This window comes from Herpailurus yagouaroundi, unplaced genomic scaffold (genome assembly GCF_014898765.1).
Source record: "Herpailurus yagouaroundi ecotype Mexico unplaced genomic scaffold, PumYag 218, whole genome shotgun sequence".
Classification (NCBI taxonomy): Eukaryota; Metazoa; Chordata; class Mammalia; order Carnivora; family Felidae; genus Herpailurus; species Herpailurus yagouaroundi.
In genome coordinates, this window is record NW_024412449.1 from 5,275,926 (window position 1) to 5,297,374 (window position 21,449).

At 38.2% G+C, this 21,449-nt stretch overlaps 1 protein-coding gene across 5 annotated transcripts in view; it reads left to right on the forward strand.

Moving 5' to 3' along the window:
- Window positions 1–21,449, forward strand: part of DENND5A (DENN domain containing 5A) — a 118,608-nt gene that overhangs the window by 85,666 nt on the left and 11,493 nt on the right. For all 5 annotated transcript variants that reach the window (XM_040456924.1, XM_040456926.1, XM_040456922.1 and 2 more), the window contains 7 exons: window positions 2,190–2,340; window positions 3,010–3,103; window positions 6,429–6,560; window positions 11,653–11,805; window positions 17,581–17,665; window positions 20,431–20,515; window positions 21,202–21,330. In XM_040456924.1, coding sequence (XP_040312858.1) covers window positions 2,190–2,340; window positions 3,010–3,103; window positions 6,429–6,560; window positions 11,653–11,805; window positions 17,581–17,665; window positions 20,431–20,515; window positions 21,202–21,330 — 829 coding nt within the window. The remainder of the gene's footprint in view (window positions 1–2,189; window positions 2,341–3,009; window positions 3,104–6,428; window positions 6,561–11,652; window positions 11,806–17,580; window positions 17,666–20,430; window positions 20,516–21,201; window positions 21,331–21,449) is intronic.

Consider the following 21,449-nt stretch of genomic DNA (forward strand, 5'->3'; position numbering starts at 1 on the left):
TCTTTCTTTCTTTCTTTCTTTCTTTCTTTCTTTCTTTCTTTCTTTCTTTCTTTTTCTTTCTTTCTTTCTATTGAAATTGCCTTGAATCTGTAGACGAATTTAGGGAGAATTGATGCCTTAACATTACTGAGTCTTATGTTCCATGAACACAGCATACCTCTCCATTTATTTAGACCTTTAGTTTCTTTCAAGAGTGTTATATAGTTTTCGGTGTGCAAGTTTTGCGTATCTTTTGTCAGATTTATCTTTTAAGTGTATCATTTTTTGAGATGTTATTTTAAATGATATTGTAAAATTTTAATTTCTCATTGTTCATTGCAAATAGATAGAAATACAATAGAGTTTTGTATGTTGATGTGTGCCTTGCAACCATACCATACTTTTTTCTAATTGCTTTCTGTACATCTAGCCAATTTTATACATAGATAATATTGCCTGCAAATAATGATAGTTTTACTTTTTCCTTTCCAATCCAGATACCTTTTATTTGTTTATCTTGTCTTATTGCACTGGCTAGAACCTTTACTATAGTGTGAGACAGATATGGTGATAATGGGCAGTGTTGTCTATTCTTGATTTGGGGGGAAAGTATTCGCCGTTAAGTATGATGTTAGCTGTAAGTTTTTCAAGGGATATCTTTTATTGGTTGGTGTTTGCTTCTGTTACTAGTTTGCTGAGAGTTTTTATCAGAAGTGGATGTTGTATGTTGTCAGATGCTTTTTGTGCACCTATTGAGGTAATTATATGGTTATTAGAATTGGTTTTTTAATTTGGTGAGTGATATGCATTGATTTTTGAATATGTAAATCAACTTACATTCCTGAGAGAAACTGTATTTGGTCATGACATATTATCCTTTTTGTATATTATTGGATTAGATTTACCAAAAATTTGTTTATAGAATTTTTGCATCTGTGTTCATGAGGGCTATTGGTACATGTCTTGGTCTGATTTTGTATCAGGATAATGCTGGCTTCTAAGAATAAGTTGGGAACTATTATTTTTCTTCTCTTCAGTTTCTTGGATTATTTCTTCTTTAGAGATTTGGTAGAATTCATCACTGAAGTCATCTGGACCCAGAGTTTTTTTGTGGGAAGGCTTTATAAAGCTATTTGTTTGTTTGTTTGTTTGTTTGTTTGTGTTTATTTATTTATTTATTTATTTATTTATTTATTTATTTATTGTTTATTCATTCAGGGAGAGAGAGCACAAGCAAGGGGAGGGGCAGAAAGAGGGAGAAAGAGAATCCCAAGCAGGCTCCATACTGTCAGCACAGAGCCCAGTGTGGGGCTCCATCTCACAAAATGTGAGATCAGACCTGAGCTGAAATCAGGAGTTGGATGCTCAACTGATTGAGCCACCCAGTTGCCACAAGATTTTTAAGAAATGTTTATTTATTTATTTTGAGAGAGAGAGATAGAGAAGGAGGGGCAGAGAGAGAGGAAGAGAGAGAATCCCGAGCAGCAGCAAATTCAATTTTTAAAACATATATAGGGCTATTCAGATTATCTATTTCTTCTTGAGTGAGCTTTTGTGGTTTGTGTTTTTCTAGGAATTTCTCCATTTAACCTATTGTTAAATTTGTTGACATTAAATTATTTGTAATATTCTGTTGTTAATATCTATAGAATCTGTAACAATGTTACCTCTCTCATTCCTGACACTGTTAATTTGTGTCTTTTTCTTTTTATGCTAATTAGTCCAACATTTTACATTAGTTTTACTGATCTTCTAAAAGAACCATTGTTTGGATTTATTAATTTTCTCTCTCTTTCATTGACTTTACCCTGGCCTTTGTTTCCTTTCTTGTATTTACTCTGGATTTAATGTCCATGTCCTTTTCTGGTTTCTTAAGGTGGAAGCTGAGGTCAGTAGTTTTGAGAACTTTCTTTTCTAAAATAGACATTTATTGCTGTAAATCTCCTCTCAAGTAATATTTTAATTACGTATTCTGATATTTTGTGTTTTCGTATTGCTTCAGTTTCAAACTTTATTTCTCTTTTGGTTTCTTTTTTAACCCATGAGTTATATAGAAGCATGCTATTTAGTTTCAAGATGCTATTATTGATAATTGTGGTTAGAGGACATAATTGTATGATTCAAATTATCTTAAATGTATTGAAACTTATGGTTCAGAATATGGTGTATTTTAGAAAATGTTTGACTTATTTTTTGTTGTTCTCATTCAGAGAAAGCAATTGAACTGCGTCTGGCAAAAATTGACCATACTGCGATTCACCCCCATTTACTTGACATGAAGATTGGACAAGGGAAATATGAGCCAGGCTTTTTCCCTAAGTTGCAGTCTGATGTGCTTTCCACTGGGCCAGCCAGCAACAAGTGAGTCAACCCCAGGGATTCTCTTATCCAGCTCCCTAACCACAGTGATGAGGGTTCTCCCATATCAGGGCCTGAGCTTGTGGAAGATCCCTGGAATTTTGTAAAGTAAATATGAAGATGACCCAGACCATCCAGGTTGTTCATTTGTTTGAACAAGAATACAGGTGACAAAGTATAATTCGCTCCTGTCTCTACTCTGCAAATTGGGATAGCTCCACATGCCCAGAAGCTACAAAAAGCCAGACTACAGATAGCTTGCAGTCATCTCTCAACTAAATCCCATACCACACCTAGCTAGCTAGCATTGTCTTTAATAAGTGGTGGTTGAAATAATTGGAGTCTGAACCAAAAGTAGATACCTTAGTGGGGTTGCTCTTTTTTAGTTACTTTTGTAGATGAGTGTGTCAAGCCCAGACAGAGAAGGAGTATAGTTTTGGGTCTGCATGTGAAGTTTTTACATGTGTTTTAAGAGAGATTTGTCTATGTTCCCCTGGGGAGTTTTCTCTTTCTTGCCCAGTCACTGAGCTCTCAGCTACTTTTCCTCAAGGTCTCTGAGCTATCTCTGTTGACTGTTAGGTATTTTTCCCATGCCCAACGTTATTCCCTAGACATAACCTGACCTTACTTTCTTAGTGCAATGTTCATAATTGCCTGCTTGGATTCTGTCAGGTGGACAAAAAGGAATGCCCCTGCTCAGTGGAGGCGGAAAGATAGGCAGAAGCAGCACACAGAACACCTGCGTTTAGATAATGACCAGAGAGAGGTAAGACATCTTAAGGGTGACAAACAGTGGCTCTTGACTATTCTACACTCTACTTCTCTTTCCCATTTTCATGACCTCTGATCTGATTCAAATGTCTTAGTAGTGATCTCTCCCATAAAGATGGGTTAATACTAGGGTTAGTTCCCGATACCTGATACTGGGCCTTGGTTATGACAAATCTAGGATATATGATGTTTTGCAAGTGACCACTAGTAGGTCCTCTCCCTGAGCCAGGCCCTGTTTGCAGCCCAATCAGGAGTAATGTCCAGGCTTTCACTGTCCTTTCAGTACTCAGTCATGCATATGCTCCCTGGGGAGTGTGACAGGAAAACTCAGAAATAAGAGTCTGAGATTTGGAAGAAATTCTTTTAAAATTTGTGAGACTTTGTATGTGTGTGTATGTGTGTGTGTGTGTGTGTGTAATATGGTAGAAAAAAGTTAATTCTATTAAAGTGAGAAGGAAGAAAAGCTGAACTTGGGTTAATGCTGTGAATTTCTGAAACGGGTATGGGGGACTTTTCTATTTTTTGTGTATATTAATTTAAAACAGATAATCTTTTCTTTAAAATTTTTTTAAATGTTTATTCATTTTTTGAGAGAGAGAGCGAGCGTATGAGGGGGGCAGAGAGAGAGAGGCACAGAATCTGAAGCAGGCTACAGGCTCTGAGCTGTCAGCATAGAGCACGACAGGGGGCTCAAACTCACGGACCAAGATCATGACCTGAGCCAAAGTTGGTCGCTTAACCGGCTGAGCCATCCAGGCACCCCTAAAACCAATAATCTTGACTTTTTTTCTTAGAGAAGCAAAAGAGAGGAATGTTATCATTAGGTGCCTGGGGATTGGGGATTCCTGAATTGACCTGAGTTTACCAGCTGAGTTTCTCAGCTCTCCTATAACTCGTTCCCAGTGAAGTTTCTACTTCTAAACCTCAGGATGGAGACCCTGCCTTAGTTGCAGAGAAGTTGTAAAAATGGGGCTTCACCTTCAGAAACCTATTTCAGGAACTTCTCTTTGAGAAAAGAACCTGCAATTTGCATTTTATACATTTTTTTTTCCAACGTTTATTTATTTTTGGGACAGAGAGAGACAGAGCATGAATGGGGGAGGGGCAGAGAGAGAGGGAGACACAGAATCGGAAACAGGCTCCAGGCTCTGAGCCATCAGCCCAGATCCTGACGCAGGGCTCGAACTCACAGAACGCGAGATCGTGACCTGGCTGAAGTCAGACGCTTAACCGACTGCGCCACCCAGGCGCCCCATGCATTTTATATATTTAAAACCTATTAAAGCATATTGTTTTCATATTAGTCTGACACCTCAGTGAATTGGAAAATAAATACTATTTTGTCTTTGCTGTTTTTTAAAGGAATAAATTAGAATTGCAAGGTATGGCGATGAAGTTTTAAAAAAGGCTTATTTATTTTTGAGAGAAAGGGGGTTGGGGGAGGGCAGAGAGTGGGAGACAGAATCCCAAGCAGGCTCTGTCCTCAGTGCAGAGCCCTATGTGGGGCTTGAACTCACGAACTGTGAGGTTATGTTTTGAACTGAAGTCAAGTGTTGGACGCTTAACTGACTGAGTCACCCAGGCAACCCTGGCTATGAATTTTTAACTGCTGATTTATAGGATATGATTGTGCTTAGCATTGTTTTTTTTTTTTTTTTATTTTTTTTTGTTTCCTTTCCCGCGCGCGCCCCCCAGAAAAAGATGGGGAGGGAGAGAGAGAAACCCAGGCAGGCTTTGCACTGGCAGTGCAGAGCCCAACACAGGGCTGGATCTCACAAACTGTGAAATCATGACCTGAGCCAAAATCAAGAGTCAGGTGCTCAACCGACTGAGCCACGCAGGCATCCTTGTGCTTAGAGTTTTTGTTTGTGTGAGGGTGGAAATGAAGTGTTGAGTATTGGTGTTATTTTAGAAGTGTCCCCTGGGTCTTCCATCTCACCTCCATATTCTTTCAACAGTGTTTATTGAGCATGTTTACTTGGTCCAATCGTTGTAATAAGCACTTTGAAATATAAAGATGAGAAGGAGATAGACTTGTCCTCAGGGATACCAGTTTATTAGGGAACAAAGTCAGATACACAAATAACTTTAGTAGAATAGTCTTTTGGAAGGATCCTATGAGAGGCAAGTCAGTGTTTGATCACTGATTAGAGAAAGCAGAGGTCAGTTCTACCTGGGGTATTATTCAACAAGACTGATAGAGCCATCATCTCTTTAAGTCTGGGAGGATGATAGGGTTTTGAGAGACAAAGAGCAGTCAAGTGGAAGAAATAAATGCAGGATCAAACACTTGGTATTTTTCTTGTAATGGAGGCTGTAGGCTGAATATTTTGGAGTAAGGAGGTACAGGAGGTAGGTAACAAACTAGGAGGCAGGTAGTCCAGGTGAGAGAATTGAAGCCTAACCTTGGGGGTTGGTAGTAGGAGCAGATTGAGGGACCAGAAGGTAGAATGGACACAATTGTACTACTGGAATAAAGTCTGGGGTAAAAATATTGGTTGTGAACTTGAGATACTGAGAGGATGTCAGTGGGTTCTATGTTAAAACAAATAGTGGGGCCTCTGGGTGGCTCAGTTGGTTAAGATTGGACTCTTGATTTCGGCTCAGGTCATGATCTCATCATTTGTGAGTTTGAGCCCCGTGTTGGGCTCTGCACTGGCAGCGCAGAGCCTGCTTGGGATTTTCTCTCTCTCCCTCTGTCTCTCTGCCCGTCCCCTGTTCTCTCTCTCTCAAAATAAATAAATAAACTTAAAAAAATAGTATATGGAAAATCACCAGCACATTGTAGAAAAGTGGAAAATGCAGTTATTATTTTAAATGTGCAGTCTTCTATTAAATGTGCAGTCTTCTTTTCTAGGCTCTAATTTAGCAAGGCTATACTTTATGATAGTAAGGGTAGATACCTTTGAAATGGGCAGAGGAGTTAAATTCCTTTCAGCTTGTTGGAGAAAATGATTTTCTCAGTAGTACTCTGAAATTTGGGTGGGTTTGTACATTGAACTATACATGTTGCAGCCATGTGTTAGCTCTGTGTTAACCATGTGTTTTTTTTTTTTTTACCTCTTCTATCATTAAAGCAAAGGTAATTACAGTACTCATGGAATGCCTTACATCAAAGAAAACAGAACTCATGTTGTCTGTTTTTCTCTTTGCTGCAAGAGTTGTGTTTTAAACTTGCCACTCCCAACTTTGAGCATAGGAAAGAGACAATAAGAAAGTGCAGGTGGTAATAGTGCCCTCTTCAGGCTCTCATTAGTACTGGTCACCCGTGGTTTGTGTGCGTAGACACAAAGAGCTTTTGATTTTTCTGTTTGCTGTAGAAGTACATCCAGGAAGCCAGAAATATGGGCAGCACCATCCGCCAGCCCAAATTGTCCAACCTCTCCCCGTCAGTGATTGCTCAAACCAACTGGAAGTTTGTAGAGGGCCTGCTGAAGGAGTGCCGCAACAAGGTGAGCCATGGTTTTGTGTGTGTGTGTGTGTGTGTGTGTGTGTGTGTGTGTGTGTGTGTTGTTTCCCTTGGCAGCCACGGGGAGACACATCTTGGCCCTGATCACTCTTTCTTGGCTTTAAAAATATTGTTAATATAATGGGATACTACTGATGTTGAGATTCTGTTAACTTAGAATTAGGTGTATTTGCTTTAAATAAATATACCATTAATAGAGAGCAAGCACACTTTGCTTGATATTAACATGTATTTTTTAAAGCTGAAAGATAGATACAGTTTTCAATTTTAGACATCTTATACTATTTATATAAAACCCTTATAGTTGAATTGTCTTCAACTGATTAGTCTTACACACATGAAAATGTTTTTGCCTCTCTGTTTTAATTTGATAGAAGTGGTCTCATTATTTAGATACAAGAATTTACTGAGTGCCTACTGTGTGCCAGGCCAAAGTGTGTTGTTGGGATATTTTTCTCAATTCTACAGACAGTAATATTTTAAAGGTTTTTTTGAGGTATACTTGAAACACAAAAAAATTACACACATATTTTAATGTATACATTTTGACAAGTTTAGACATACGTATACACCCATGATAATATCAACCACAGTCAAGATGCTAAACTTATCTATTGTTTCCAAAAATTTCCTTGTGTTATTTTTTTGGTTTTTGTTTGTTTCTGTGGGTAAGTATACTTAACATGAGATCTGTCTCTTAACATATTGTGAAGTGCCCAATAATCTATTGTTAATAATAGGTACTGTGTTAAAAAAAAAATAGACACATAGGTAAATGGAACAGAATAGAGAGCCCAGAAATAAACCCATGACTATATGGTCAACTAATCTTTGACAAAGGAGGCATGAATATGGAATGGGAAAAAGTCTCTTCAACAAATACTATTGGGAAAATTGGACAGCTATATGCAAAAGAATGAAACTAGACTACTTTCTTACACTATACACAAAAATAAACTCAAAATGGATTAAGTATCAAAATGTGAAACCTGAAACCATAAAACTGAAAGAGAGCACAGGCAGAAATTTCTCTGGCATTGGCCATAGCAACATCTTTCTAGATATATTTCTTGAAGCAAGGGAAACAAAAGCAAAAATACTATTGGGACTACATCAAAATAAAAATCTTCTGTACAATAAAGGAAACAGTTAACAAAACTGAAAGGTAACAACATACTGAATGGGAGAAGATAATTTGCAAATGACATCTGATACAGGGCTAGAATATGTAAAGAACATATACAACTCAACACCAATAAAACAAATAATTCAATTAAAAATGGGCAGAAGGCATAAACAGACATTTTTCCAAAGAAAACATACAGATGGCCAACAGACATATGAAAAGATGCTCAACATCACTCATCATCAGGGAAATACAAATCAAAACCACAATGAGATATCACCTCATACCTGTTAGAATGGCTAAAATAAAAAACTCAAGAAACACCCAAGTAGTTGGCAAGGATGTGGAAAAAAAGGAACCCTCATGCCCTCTTGGTGGGAATGCAAACTGGTGCAGCCACTGTGGAAAACAGTACGGAAGTTCCTCAAAAAGTTAAAAATAGAATTACCCTATAATCCAGCAATTGTACTACTGGGTATTTACTCAAAACATACTCATTCGAAAAAATATATGTACCTCTATGTTCATAGCTGCATTATTTACAATAGCCAAATTATGGAAGCAACCCAAAGGTTCATTAATAGATGAATGGATAAGGAAATGGTGTGTGTGTATATATACATATATATATATATATATATATATATATGTATGTATACACACACACACACACACACACACTAGAATATTACTCAGCCATAAAAAAGAATGAAATCTTGCCATTTGCAATAACATGAATGGATCTAGAGGGTATAATGCTAAGTGAAAGAAGTCAGAGAAAGACAAATACCATATGATTTCACTCATATGTTGAACTTAAGAAAGAAACGAACAAAGAAAAAAGACAAACCAAAAAACAGACTCATAACTATGGAGAACAAACTGGTGGTTACCAGAGGGAAGGTGGGTGGGGGGAACAGGTGAAACAGGTGAAGTGAATTAAAAGTATACTTACCGTGATGAGCAAGCACTGAGTAATGTGTAGAATTGTTGAATCACTATACTGCACACCTGAAATTAATATAATACTGTTAACTATACTGGAATAAAAAAAAATAATAGATGCTATGTTGTGCAGCAGACCTCTAAAATTTACTCATCTCACATACTGAAATTTTATACCTACAGAGCAACAATTCCCTATTTCCCCCTTTTCCCCCTCTGGCAACCACCATTCTGTTTGCTTCTGTGAGTTTGACTATTTTAGATACCTCATATAAGTAGAATCATGTAGTATTTGTCTTTTTATGACTGGCCTGTTTCACTTAGCATAATGTCCTCCTGGTTCATCCAGGTTGCTGCAAATGACAGGATTTCGTTCTTGAGCACTTGAATTGTTTCCATATCTTGGCTATTGTGAATAATGTGGCAATGATCATAAGGTACAGATACCTCTTTGAGATTCTGATTTCAGTTCTTTTGGATATATACTCAGAAGAAGGATTGTTGGATTAAAATATAATCATTCTTAGTTTTTAATGTTTTAGTTATGAATGTAGTTTCTAATAAAAATAGACTTTCAACCAAGTCGGTGTACCATACTTTTTAGGACAATTCAACTAGCTTGGTCTCTACTACATCTTGTTTATTCATCAGTAGAAAAAAGATTTTCCTGCATCTTCAGTTTGTTAATGGCGGTCATTTATAGAATGAAATCAAATATACTTTCTTTTACAGAAGACATTATTGCAGTCACAAATTAGATGGATATATCAGTACTGATATTTTGAATTCAGGTATTTAAAAAAACAGCTTCAATCAGCTCACTCTGAGCCATTGGTATCCATTATTTTCCATACAATGTTGTCTTCTCTGCTATTAAGAGCATAGGTGATGCCACCTTTCTTGAAAGAAGCCTTTTCTCTTGTCTCTGAGTTTTGTTTTCCAAGTTGAGGACATTTATTCTCAAGTTTTGAGGTGCCTGCCTAGCCAGTGACACCTTTTTTATGTCCACTGTCTGGTCCACAATGACTATGAAATACATCCCAATTTCAGAGATGTTAACATGCAGAGAAAAATGTACATAATTCGTCTAGCAGTGCCAAATGTTGGTTAGCATGTGGAGCAACAGGAATTCTCATACTGTTGGACGTATAAATTAGTGTGACCACTTTGGAAAACGGTGTAACATTATCTAGTATTCTTCTCCTAGATCTTTTCCCTAGAGAACAGTGTAACCCAGGAGGTATGTACAAGTAGTTTACAACATTCTTCGTAGTATCCCCAAACAGGAAACAATCCAAATGCTAATCAGTAAGAGAATTAATAAATAAATTGTGAGTATATTCATATGTTGGAATGCTATACAGTGATGGAAATGGACAATAGCTATACCCATCAATGCGTGTGAATTTTACAAACAAAGTTTAATGAAAAAGCAGATCACAAAAGAAAACATATAGGCAAAACTAAACTACATTGTTTAGCAATGCAAATATAGGTGATAAGCATTTCTTTGCTTTTCTGTATAGTTCTGTTGTGTAGGTCAGGATAGTAGGCACTTCCAGAGTGGGAAGGTGATGAGAGAGGACACATGGAACGCTTCAGATATGGATGGGCAGTGTTTCATTTCTTAATTTGGGTGATGGTTGTAATAGTGTGTGTGATATATAACACACATACACATGCATACATATACATACACACATAATACAGGTATATGAGATATATTTTACAGAAAAAGTATTAAAAATAACAACACTGGAAAGAAATATGCCAAAGTATTAAGAATTGTTGCTTCTGAAAGGCAGAATTAGGGGTGATTTTCTTCCTGTTCTTTAGATTTTTGTATGTCACAAATTTATAACATAAGTAAGTAAGTGTTAGTTAAGGACTTGAACTCAGTATTCATGCGGAGTTAGATTCAGAGGCCAGATCTTCTCTTTCTTTGCTGTGTGATTTTGGCAAGTTCCTTAAGTTCTCTGACCTCAGTTTCCTTATTAGTAAATTGGGAACAATAATAATACTTACTCATAGAGTTGTAGTGCTTAATACAGTGCCTGGTACACAGTAATAAAGGTTGCAATGATCATTACACAGTGTGTGTTTTTTGGTTTTTTTATAATAAGCATTTGGAAATTTTACTTAAAAGTAAATCATTTGTCCTTAATTTTTGATCCCTTTGACAGGTACTTCAGATGTATTTCTACCATTAAATACTTGAAGGTTTGTTTGGTAAGCTCAGTTAAACAATGAGAATCAGAGAATCTCAGAAGTGAGCATGACCAATTTTATTTAACTTTTTTCAGTTCATAAATGAAAAAACTTAATCCAGAGTGAGGACATCACAGAAAGAAGAAGTAGGCCCAGGATCATACAGTGATTGCTGTTTTCTTATCTTTGAAACTAAACTTTAAAAATATAAGGGCGCCTGGGTGGCTCAGTCGGTTAAGCGTCCGACTTCAGCTCAGGTCACGATCTCATGGTCTGTGAGTTCGAGCCCTGCGTCGGGCTCTGGGCTGATGATGGCCCAGAGCCTGGAGCCTGCTTCCAATTCTGTGTCTCCCTCTCTCTCTGACCCTCCCCCATTCATGCTCTGCCTCTCTGTCTCAAAAATAAATAAACGTTAAAAAAAAAAATTAAAAAAAATATATATATATTTATTTATTTACTGTGAGAGGAAGAGAGAATCCCAAGCAGGATCTGTGCTGTCAGTGCAGAGCCCAACCTGGCGCTCGATCTCCTGAACTGTGAGATCATGACCTGAGTCAAAATCAGGAGTTGGATGCTTAACCAACTGAGCTACCCAGGTGCCCCTATAACTAAACTTTTAAAGAATGTACCATAACCTGACGTACATGGTGGAGAATAAATATACTGTGTCTCTTGGTCTTGTTCATCTTGCCCTTCCCAGCCCAGCAGATGTGCTGTGCAGGTGGCCACAACCCTCTCTAGTTGCACGTGATCCTGCTCACTGGGTTATCTAATCCTGCTGACTGATTCCTTGTAGACCAAGAGGATGCTGGTGGAGAAAATGGGCCGAGAGGCTGTGGAGCTAGGGCACGGGGAGGTGAACATCACAGGGGTGGAGGAGAACACCTTGATTGCCAGCCTTTGTGACCTCCTAGAGAGGATCTGGAGTCATGGGCTACAAGTAAAGCAGGTAAGGAATGTGTAGACTCTCCCTGCTGAGCAAACTGTCTTTCTGTTTTCACTGACTAGCTTTCCCATACTTCTCCAGCTGGCTGGCTTTGAAGAATGGTGCATGGCATGGTAGAGTGAGACTTGAAATAGCTAAACAAACTAATAAGTAAATAAATATGATCCAAGCTATTTTTTTTTTTTAATTTGCTTCATAAACCTGTGTGTTTGTGAAGACATTTTTAGAGTGGCATCTTCCTTTTTGTGAATAGAGCTGAAGGCCAAATTGATAGATCCTTTTTGGCATCTAGCCCTAGTCTGGAAATGGAACACAAAAGAGAGAACTTGGAGCTCCTAAGTACCAGATGTCCTCTAAAGGTCCTTCACTGTACATTCCCAGTGGAAAAAGGTCTGTCATTAACATTTCTTTTATATGCAGATAGCTTAACTATCTAAAGATTTGAGAAAGGATTGAATGACACTAAGTTTGATTTTTACTGCTGAATACCAGAGAATTTCCTTATTTCAGAATACTCTACAGTGAGTATTTGGTTAAGATGGACAACTTTTATTTTTATACATTTTTAAATTTGAAAAGAACTTGAAATCTTTTCAAAAGCAGTTTTAATATGGATAAATTAGAAAATATATGTAAGTATGTTGCAACTATTTTTTTGAGAGCCAACAGTGTCCGGCACTGTTGTAGGCACTTGAGATACCTAAGCAAACAAAACAGACCAAGATCTCTGCCCTTCTGGAGTTGTCATTGTTATGGGTATAGAGACAGTTTACTACATCTGTTCTTCAAGACATTTTTCTACGCACATATACCCATATACAGTGTATATTTAAAAATTCAACTACAGTGAGATACCTTTTCACATCCGCTAGGATAACTAAAAAAAGACAGACAAAACATGTTTAGTAAGGATGTGGAAAAATTAGAACCTTCACACATTGCTGGTGGGAATGTAGAATGGTGCAGCCACTTTGGAACATAGTCTGGCAGTTCCTCAAAATGTTAAACATGGTGTTATCATATGATACAGCAAGTTCACTTCTAGCTGTGTACTCAAGAGAAATGGAAATATGACGTCCATATAAAAACATGTACTCAAATGTTCATAGCAGCCTTATTCCTAATAGACCAGAAGTAGAACAATTCAAATGTCCATCAGTTGATGAATAGATACACTAAATGTGGTATGTCTGTACAATGGAATTTAATTCAGTAGTAAAAGGAATGAAGGATGATAGATGGTTCAACATACTAAGTGAAAGAAGTCAGTCACAAAAGACCACATATTGTATGATCCTGTTTATATAAAATGTCCAGAATAGACAAATTCGTAGTCAGAAAGTAGATTAGGAGATGTCAGAGGCAGGAGGGAAGGAGGAATAGGGAGTGACTGATAATTCTTTTTGGGTGATGACAATGTTCTAAAATTAGGTAGTGGTGATGGTTGCACAACTCTGTGAATGTACTAAAAACTGGATTTTTTTTTTTACAGAAAATTGTATAACTTTATACGTGTGAATTTTACGGTAACGTGAATTATATCTCAGTAAAACTGTTTTTACAAAAATCTAGATGGGATCATACTGTACATAATGTTTTGTAACTTGCTTTTTCTTTTTTTAACCTCAGAATATTTTTTCTGTGTCCTTATCTAATTTTTAGGTGATACTGTAATGTTTAAGAGTTCAAACTGGGAATCAGATAGACATGGGTTTGATTCCCAGTTAATAACTTTATAAGACTGATCAAGAATGTAGCTTTTCCAGGCTTCTGTTTCTTCCTATATATGATGGAATTTTTAAAGTACCCACCTCCATAGGATTCTTGTGAGGATTTAAGATAGTTCATGTGAAGCACTGAACTCAGAGCCTGGAATGTGGGAGGTGCTTTGTAAATGTTTATGGTCATTACTCTTCTCAGATCTCAGTTTTAGTTACTGTATCCACTGTATACATTTTCCATATTTGAATCAATCCTTTATTACCAGTCATTTAGATTATTTCTGATTTTTTAATATTATAAACAATAATGTGATTATAAAATTTTTTAAATGCTAAAAATTGTGCATCACCAAATTCCTAAAATTTTGAGATTCCTGTAGTATAATAGCAACACCATGGGCTTTGGAGTCAGGAGGCCTGGGATTTTTGAATCTTAGATCCACTGGATGACTTCCAGTAACTTGTGATTTTTGAGTTTCATTTTTTTTTATCAATACTACAGAGTTAATCAAGTCTACCTTTGAGGGTTATGATAATTAGATATAATACAAATAACCTGGCGTGTGGTAGGTATATAACATATGAAAGCTATTATGCTAGGTTCTACATGAAGAATTTGTTTCTTTACTTTTCTTTATAACAAATGAATAGAATATAAATAATCATTTTATCAATTTCCTTGAAGTTGAGCGAGCCTGGCACTATAGTTGAGCTCTTCAGTTTTTTGGTAAAACATACGCCACCAAAACTTTTTAATATTTGCCATAAAAATTTCTAGAGCATTAGTGAGACTTCTCCTGCAGTTTAAGAACTAATAACCATACCATGTTCTAAACCTGTCCTCTGAGGCTTTGTAGCCATATTCTGCAAAAATTCCCATAGTATAAGGAATATCTTTTGGAGCCAATTTGATTCCCTTCTCAGTTTGGATGGATAGGGGCTATTTGTTTAGTGAGAAACTAGTTCAAAATAATGGGGACTTTTCAGTTGAGGTCCCATTTTGTTCTGAAGTCTGCATTTGGAGTGCTAGAAGTAAAGCACTAACAGTGTCACCAGAGGGAAGCAAGGGTATGTGCTTTTTTGGCAGGTCATTTATACCCTCAAAGACACATGGATGTTCAGCTGAGGATTGACCAAGACTATCTATGTTGGGTTTCAACAGCATGTCCTCCTTAGGCCTCTACTTTGCTAGCTTGTGTGTAGAGCGTTTCTCTCCTGCTGAGACATTCTTTGGTTATGTCCTAATCCAAAAGCTGTAACCTGGTTACCTGGTCTCCATCATGCAGATTATGCATGATCATGCAGTGACCAAATTTACTCTCAGAAGGTGATTTTACTGTCCCCTTCTGAGGGCACCTTACTGATCAATTACCTATTTTATCTACTTAGAAAGTAGAGAGAATCCAAACAGCAGGTTTTGCTGCTAGCTTTCTAAATTTTGTTATTAGCCATACAACTGTCTACACGCAGGGCTGCCTTCAGCAAGTCCTCTTAAGCTCTGTTATCTTCACAGCTCTCTTTGGCTTTCAGTGACATTTTTCAAGGAGATGTGTATCCTTCTCTAGTATATTCTTCTGACAATAAGAGGTGAGGTTTGGTTTTTCATACTGGTTTTGTAACTGCTGCCCTTGGGGTAAGTGAGAAGGGGTTGTTTCGTACCTTCCATGTGTATGACATCCCTGGAGAATCTGGTGCTACTTAGATCTTGCTATCTCTATATAACTACCCCAAATGGGTAGTTAGGCTAAATTGAACCTTGCAGTCTCAATCAGCCTCTTCAAAAGAGGAAAAAGAATAATCCATGTCTCCTGAACTAGAAAGACCCGTCAGCCCAGCTGCTGCTCTCTCACTCCTGCCTTTGCTCTCCCTCCTCGTGAGTAAAATCACTGTGAGCCAGGGCATCCTCCTGGCATGGCAGCCTGGTGTTGCTCTAGCCTTTGGCTCTTCAGTATCATTGCCTCTCTGGTGACCAGCTATATTTAGTGTGTGTCACATTCACACAATTCTGTTAAGGGAGGCTGCCTTCCTGGTCTTCCTAGATTCTGAGATACAAGTGACAAGCCAAAGTCCCTTTCAGGAGCCTACTTTAATGGTTTTGGTGGATAAGTGGATGGATTTCTAGAAGTTGAATTATTAAATCAAAGAGTGTGAGTATTTTAAGCTCTTGCATTGTCTTTCATATTTATTGTATTAATATACCAGTTAGTGTATAGGGGTTGTAAGTCTCACTGATGTTGTTAAACATTATTTTTTCCCCAAATATTTGTTTTTTTGATGAATAAAAAAATAGTCGTTTCTAGTTTTAACTTGTGTTTTTTAAAAAAATGCCATGATGATTGTTCGGTTTTGTTTTAAACTGTCTAAATCTTTTTCCTTTTCTTTTTTTTTAAAGCTGGTTAAATCTTGTAGGATATCCAAACATACAGCAAGTTTATGTCACCAACTTGCTGATTTATAGATGAGGGTTTTTCTTCCATTCAGATGCTTGCTTTTTTCTCCTAAGATAGATCAAGTTGGTGGATGGAAACAAAATAAATACTCAGTATTCTCAAGGGACAAATCTTGAGACCTTAAAATCTTCGCATTCATTTGAGAGCATAAAACTTTCTTCAGAAAGTATAACTTCAAAAGTTAAATCTCTTTTAGACAGTCTGTATAGCATCATTATTGATAGCAGTGGTTCTGATATTAGATAGATTGAAGCTTGAATCCCAACACTCTGCTTACTAGCTCTGTGATCTTTTACATGTTACTTAATCTTTGATCCCCAATTTGACCTTGTCTAAAGAAAATGAGGATAGAGCTACCTATCTTGTAGTATTGTTGAGAGCATTGAATAAAATATATTTTGAACATTTAATGTAGTACTTAGTTTATAGCAAGCCTCAAGACATGGTAACTTCTATTATTATTACTATTCTTTAAAATACAGAACTAAAGTCATTTATAAAATTATTATAATAAATCCTACTACTAAAACAAACATAATACTACATTTATATTATGTCAGCTATATAGAAACATTTACCATGAATCTGATATAAAGTGTTTTTTTAAGTCACATACAAGGGTCACTGTGTACTGCAGGATGGCTAGAAAAAGACAAAACAGTTACTGGATGGCCAGCTGGGCTCACTCACCACCTAGGCAAATTGCTCCCTCACATCAGGCTTGCAAATGCTAATCAAATCTGTGCCTTGGTAAAATGACAAATTGCTACATGTCTTAGTTTAAACTGCAACTTTTACATTTCCAAATGCTAAGGTTCTGTTACACTGACTGTAGTTAAGTACCTGCAGCCTTCTTCAACTTTACCTTCAAGAGTAAATCTTCATCTTAGTGACAGCTTCTCCTCAGCCTACACTAAAGACAATAATGCCTTTAAATATTTAAGGAAACTCAGGAGTTGTCATGGAATCCTATAGACTGGGTATTAGCTCCTATGTACAAAAGCCATCATGCTCTACCCAAGCTGGCCTTTAACCAACTCAGAAGTTGATAGGTTATTTGCTTTTTTTCTTTCTTATAAACTGGCCCATTCACAGATTCTGTGTGGCCATGTCCTCCTTCCTGTTTCAAGTGGTGGGCCACTTCTCTTTTCTCCCTTCCATTCTTCTTTATATTTCCTCTGCATTTTAGTAGGGGGATATATTTGTATATGTTGCACTAGGTGTACATCAAGATAAGACATAGTACAGATATTTTTTACTAAAAGCCCATATCTATATGTTGTATCTATGACTCTGTTCACTGGATGCCTTGGCCTCTGAAATCTAAACTGACAGGAGTTTCGGGGCACCTGGGTGGCTCAGTCGGTTCAGCACCCAACTTCGTTCGGGTCATGGTGTCACAGTTCATGGGTTCGAGCCCCACGTGGGCTCTGTGCTGAGAGCTCAGAGCCTGGAGCCTGCTTTGGATTCTATGTCTCCCTCTCTTTGCCCCTCGCCCGCTCATGCGCTCTCTGTCTTTCTCTCTCTCTCTCTCTTAAAAATAAATAAATATTAGAGAAAATTTTTTTTAACTGACAGGAGTTTCTTCTCCCTTGTGTTGGTTCCAGGGGAAATCAGCCTTGTGGTCCCACCTGTTACATTATCAGGAAAACCGGCAGAGAAAACTCACATCAGGAAGCCTCAGTACCTCAGGTAAGTTGGTCTCTGTAGCATTGGGGAGAGCCCCCTTCATCCATTTTCCCATCTCCCACTGGAGTGATCATCTGCGGTAGACTATTCCAGGTCAATGAAGCCTTTGTCTGGAATGTTTTCTTTTTTAAATATTAAGCTACTTGGCTCTCTGACCACAGAGTATGCCAAAGCAGTGGGGTTTGCTTTCATGATGTGTTTCTATACTTTTTTTTTTGTTGAGTAAATTCTACACCGAACATGATGCTTAAACTTGTGACCCTAAGATCGAGAGTCGCATGCTCTACTGACTGAGCCAGCCAGGCGTCCCTGTCTCTATACCCTTTTGATGAGTGAGATAGGTGACTTATATCAGCAAAAGGCCAGTGTTTATAAATTTTCTTTTTTAACGTTTATTTATTTTTGAGACAGGGAGAGACAGAGCATGAACAGGGGAGGGTCAGAGAGAGGGAGACACAGAATCTGAAGCAGGCTTCAGGCTCTGAGCTGTCAGCACAGAGCCCGACGTGGGGCTAGAACTCACGGACTGCAAGATCATGACCTGAGTCGAAGTTGGCCGCTTAACCGACTGAGCCACCCAGGCGCCCAAGGCCAGTGTTTAAATGAATTTAGGTTTTCAGTGAATTTGTGTGTTACTGGTGTCCTGTGTTTGAAATAGGTTGTCTTCATAGGTTTTTGTTTTATTTCTCTGAAATGGGCATTGAGATGATCTATCAGTTAAGAGAGCCTGTTTGTCAATGTGTTCTACCTTGGAGTTCCTCAGAGTCAAGGCCTGATGTGAATGATCCCTTAAACACTTCTTTTTCCATTTCTAATTTAATAAAAATATTAGAGTTGGCAGGGACCCCAGAGATTATCTAGTCCAGCCCCTTTATTTTACAAGAGGAGGAAACCGGGATCCAGGAGGAATTGAATTTTTTCAGGATCACACAGGGCATTCATGGAAGAGGCCAGATTAGGAGCCAGGCCTCTTGTCTCCTGGTGTGGTGTTCATTCTGTAGTGCCCTTTCCAAGACAATACTCCTCCTTCCTTTACTTCTTGGCAGCATCTCCCCTTTGCATCATCCTTCATTTTCTTCTCTCTGCCAGGAAGTTTGTTTACTTTTCTTGGGTGTTCTTATCCTAATGGTAAAGATCAGTTCAAATGGAAGTAAAGAGATAGGCATGAATTCCGTGGTTTCTTTCCTCTTGAGCTAATTGACTTCAGCTAGCACTGAAAGTGGGGAGAATAGTTGGCTGGAAACCAGGTACAAGAGCTTCCTAAGCAGCTTGATGAGGAGTTCTTTCATCTATTCTCTGGATATTAGAACAAAAATTCTTCTCAGGAAGGCTATAGAAGTTACTGCTGAGGGATAGACTATATAGCCAAAAATTCTCGACAGTTAAATGATGAAGATACTATGTTTTATGTATTGGACCAGACATATGGATATAAATATACAAGCATACCTCAGAAATATCGTGGGTTTGGTTCTAGACTACCACAAAAAAACTGAATATTATAAGGAAGTGAGTCAGGTGAATTATTTGGTTTCCCATTGCATATAAAAGTTATATTAATGCTACACTGAAGTCTGTTAAGTGTGCAATAACATTATGTCTAAAAAATGTATATACCTTGATTTAAAAATATAGCTAAAAACAATGCTAACCATCAGTTGGAGCTATCAGCAAGTCATAGTCATGGATCACAGATCACCATAACAAATATAATGACAATGAAAATTTTTGACATATTGTGAGAATTACCAGAGTGTGACACAAAGACATGAAGTGAGCAAATGCTGTTAGAAAAATGGTGCCAGGGCACCTGGGTGGCTCAGTTGGTTAGTGTCTTGAGTCTCTTGATTTTGGCTCAGGTCATGATCCCAGGGTTGTGGGATTGAGCCCTGTGTCAGGCTCTGCACTAAGCATGGAGCCTACTTGGGATTCTCTCTCTCCCTCTGCCCCTCTTTCCCACTCATGTGCTCTCTCTCTCTCTAAAATAATAATAATAGGGGTGCCTGGGTGGCTCAGTTGGTTAAGCACCCGACTTTGGCTCAGGTCATGATCTCATGGTTCACAAGTTTGAGCCCCACATCAGGTACTCTGCTGTCAGCACAGAGCCCGCTTAGGATCCTCTGTCCCCATCTCTTCCTGCCCTTCCCCCGCTCTCTCCCTTTCTCTTTTAAAAATAAATAAAAACATTAAATAACAATAATGATAATAAAAATGGTGCCAGTAGACTTGCTTGACACAGCGTTGCCACAGACCTTCAATTTGCAAAAAACACAGTATCTGTGAAGCACAGTAAAGCAAAGCATAATAGAATGAGGTATGCTTGTGTCTAGAGATCCTAAGCATTCTGGAACATGTTCTTTACGCATTTGTTTGGCTCTTTTGTAGCACATTTTGAGGCAAGACCAAGTACATGAGTAGTAGCTCCAAATGGAAATAGTGCTTCCATAGGTTAGTGATGAGAACATGCTGGATTAGGAGCTAGAAGATCTGTGTTCCCTCCAGTCCTGATTTTGCCACTTGGTGACTGAGGCAAAGCAGTGTTCTCTGAATCAGTTCCCTTCTCTGTGATACTTTCCTTGGCTATCTAACATTAGAGGGTTAAATGAGATAATACGGGTAAGAGTATAACATCTGATACCTAGTACGTACTTAATAAATATTCATGAAATGCTAAGTGTTACCAAAGTAACCATTTCCTGTACAAATTTGGGTAATCAGCTCTTTGGATAATCCTGTCTCTTGAGACATGAACAACTTTTTTGTTCTAGGAATACTTCTTGATTCAGAACGGAGGAAGTCAGATGCCAGCTCAGTCATGTCTCCCCTGCGAGTCTCCCTCATTCAGGATATGAGGTCAGTCTGGGTTCATATATAATAAGCCACTAAAACCCTGTTTTCAGTTACTCCTTAGGTGTCTACTTTATTTTTTTTAATTAAAAAAATTTTTTTAAATCTTTATTTACTTTTGAGAGAGGGAGAGACAGAGTGTGAGTGGGGGTAGAATACAGAGAGAGGGAGACACAGAATCCAAAACAGGCTCCAGGCTCTGAGCTGTCAGCACAGAGCCCGATGTGGAGCTCAAACTCATGAATGATGAGATCATGACCTGAGCTGGAGTCGGACTGAGCCACCCGGGCACCCCAGGTGTCTACTTTAAATAGCAGGGTCTCAGTGACTTGGGCTTCTATAGCCTCTCTGTTAACCAGGAAGCCCTCCTTATTGGTCTTGTGCTTCATGATGCTGTTGTAGAGCTATACAAGCAGTTGGGTTTCCTGACAGTTTTGGCGAATTATACCAGAGTAAGTATACCACAAGACCTTAGAGTTCCAGGGTTAGCTTGGCTTTTTGAGAACTGTGTTATTCCCCCTCAGCCCCCCAAATTGTAGTGAGCCTATCTGCAAAGCTACATGGAAGCTGAGGATTTAGAGAACAAGAGAGATGGGCTCTCACCAGGCTTCCTTGACTTTACAGGGGAGGTATTAGTAGTCAGTTCATTTTTTACCCCACTCCCCATCTCCTTTTTTCTATTCTCCCTTCAGGCACATCCAGAACATCGGGGAAATCAAGACTGATGTGGGAAAGGCTAGAGCGTGGGTGCGATTGTCAATGGAAAAAAAATTACTTTCCAGACACCTGAAGCAGCTTCTCTCAGACCATGAGCTCACCAAGTAAGGCCATTCCACCTAGATTAGAACCAGGCTCCCAGGAATGGTGGGGAGAGATTGGAAACTCTTGTGTGGGAAGGGAGAATATTCACTACATCATTTCTTCAGCTGAACTCAAATTG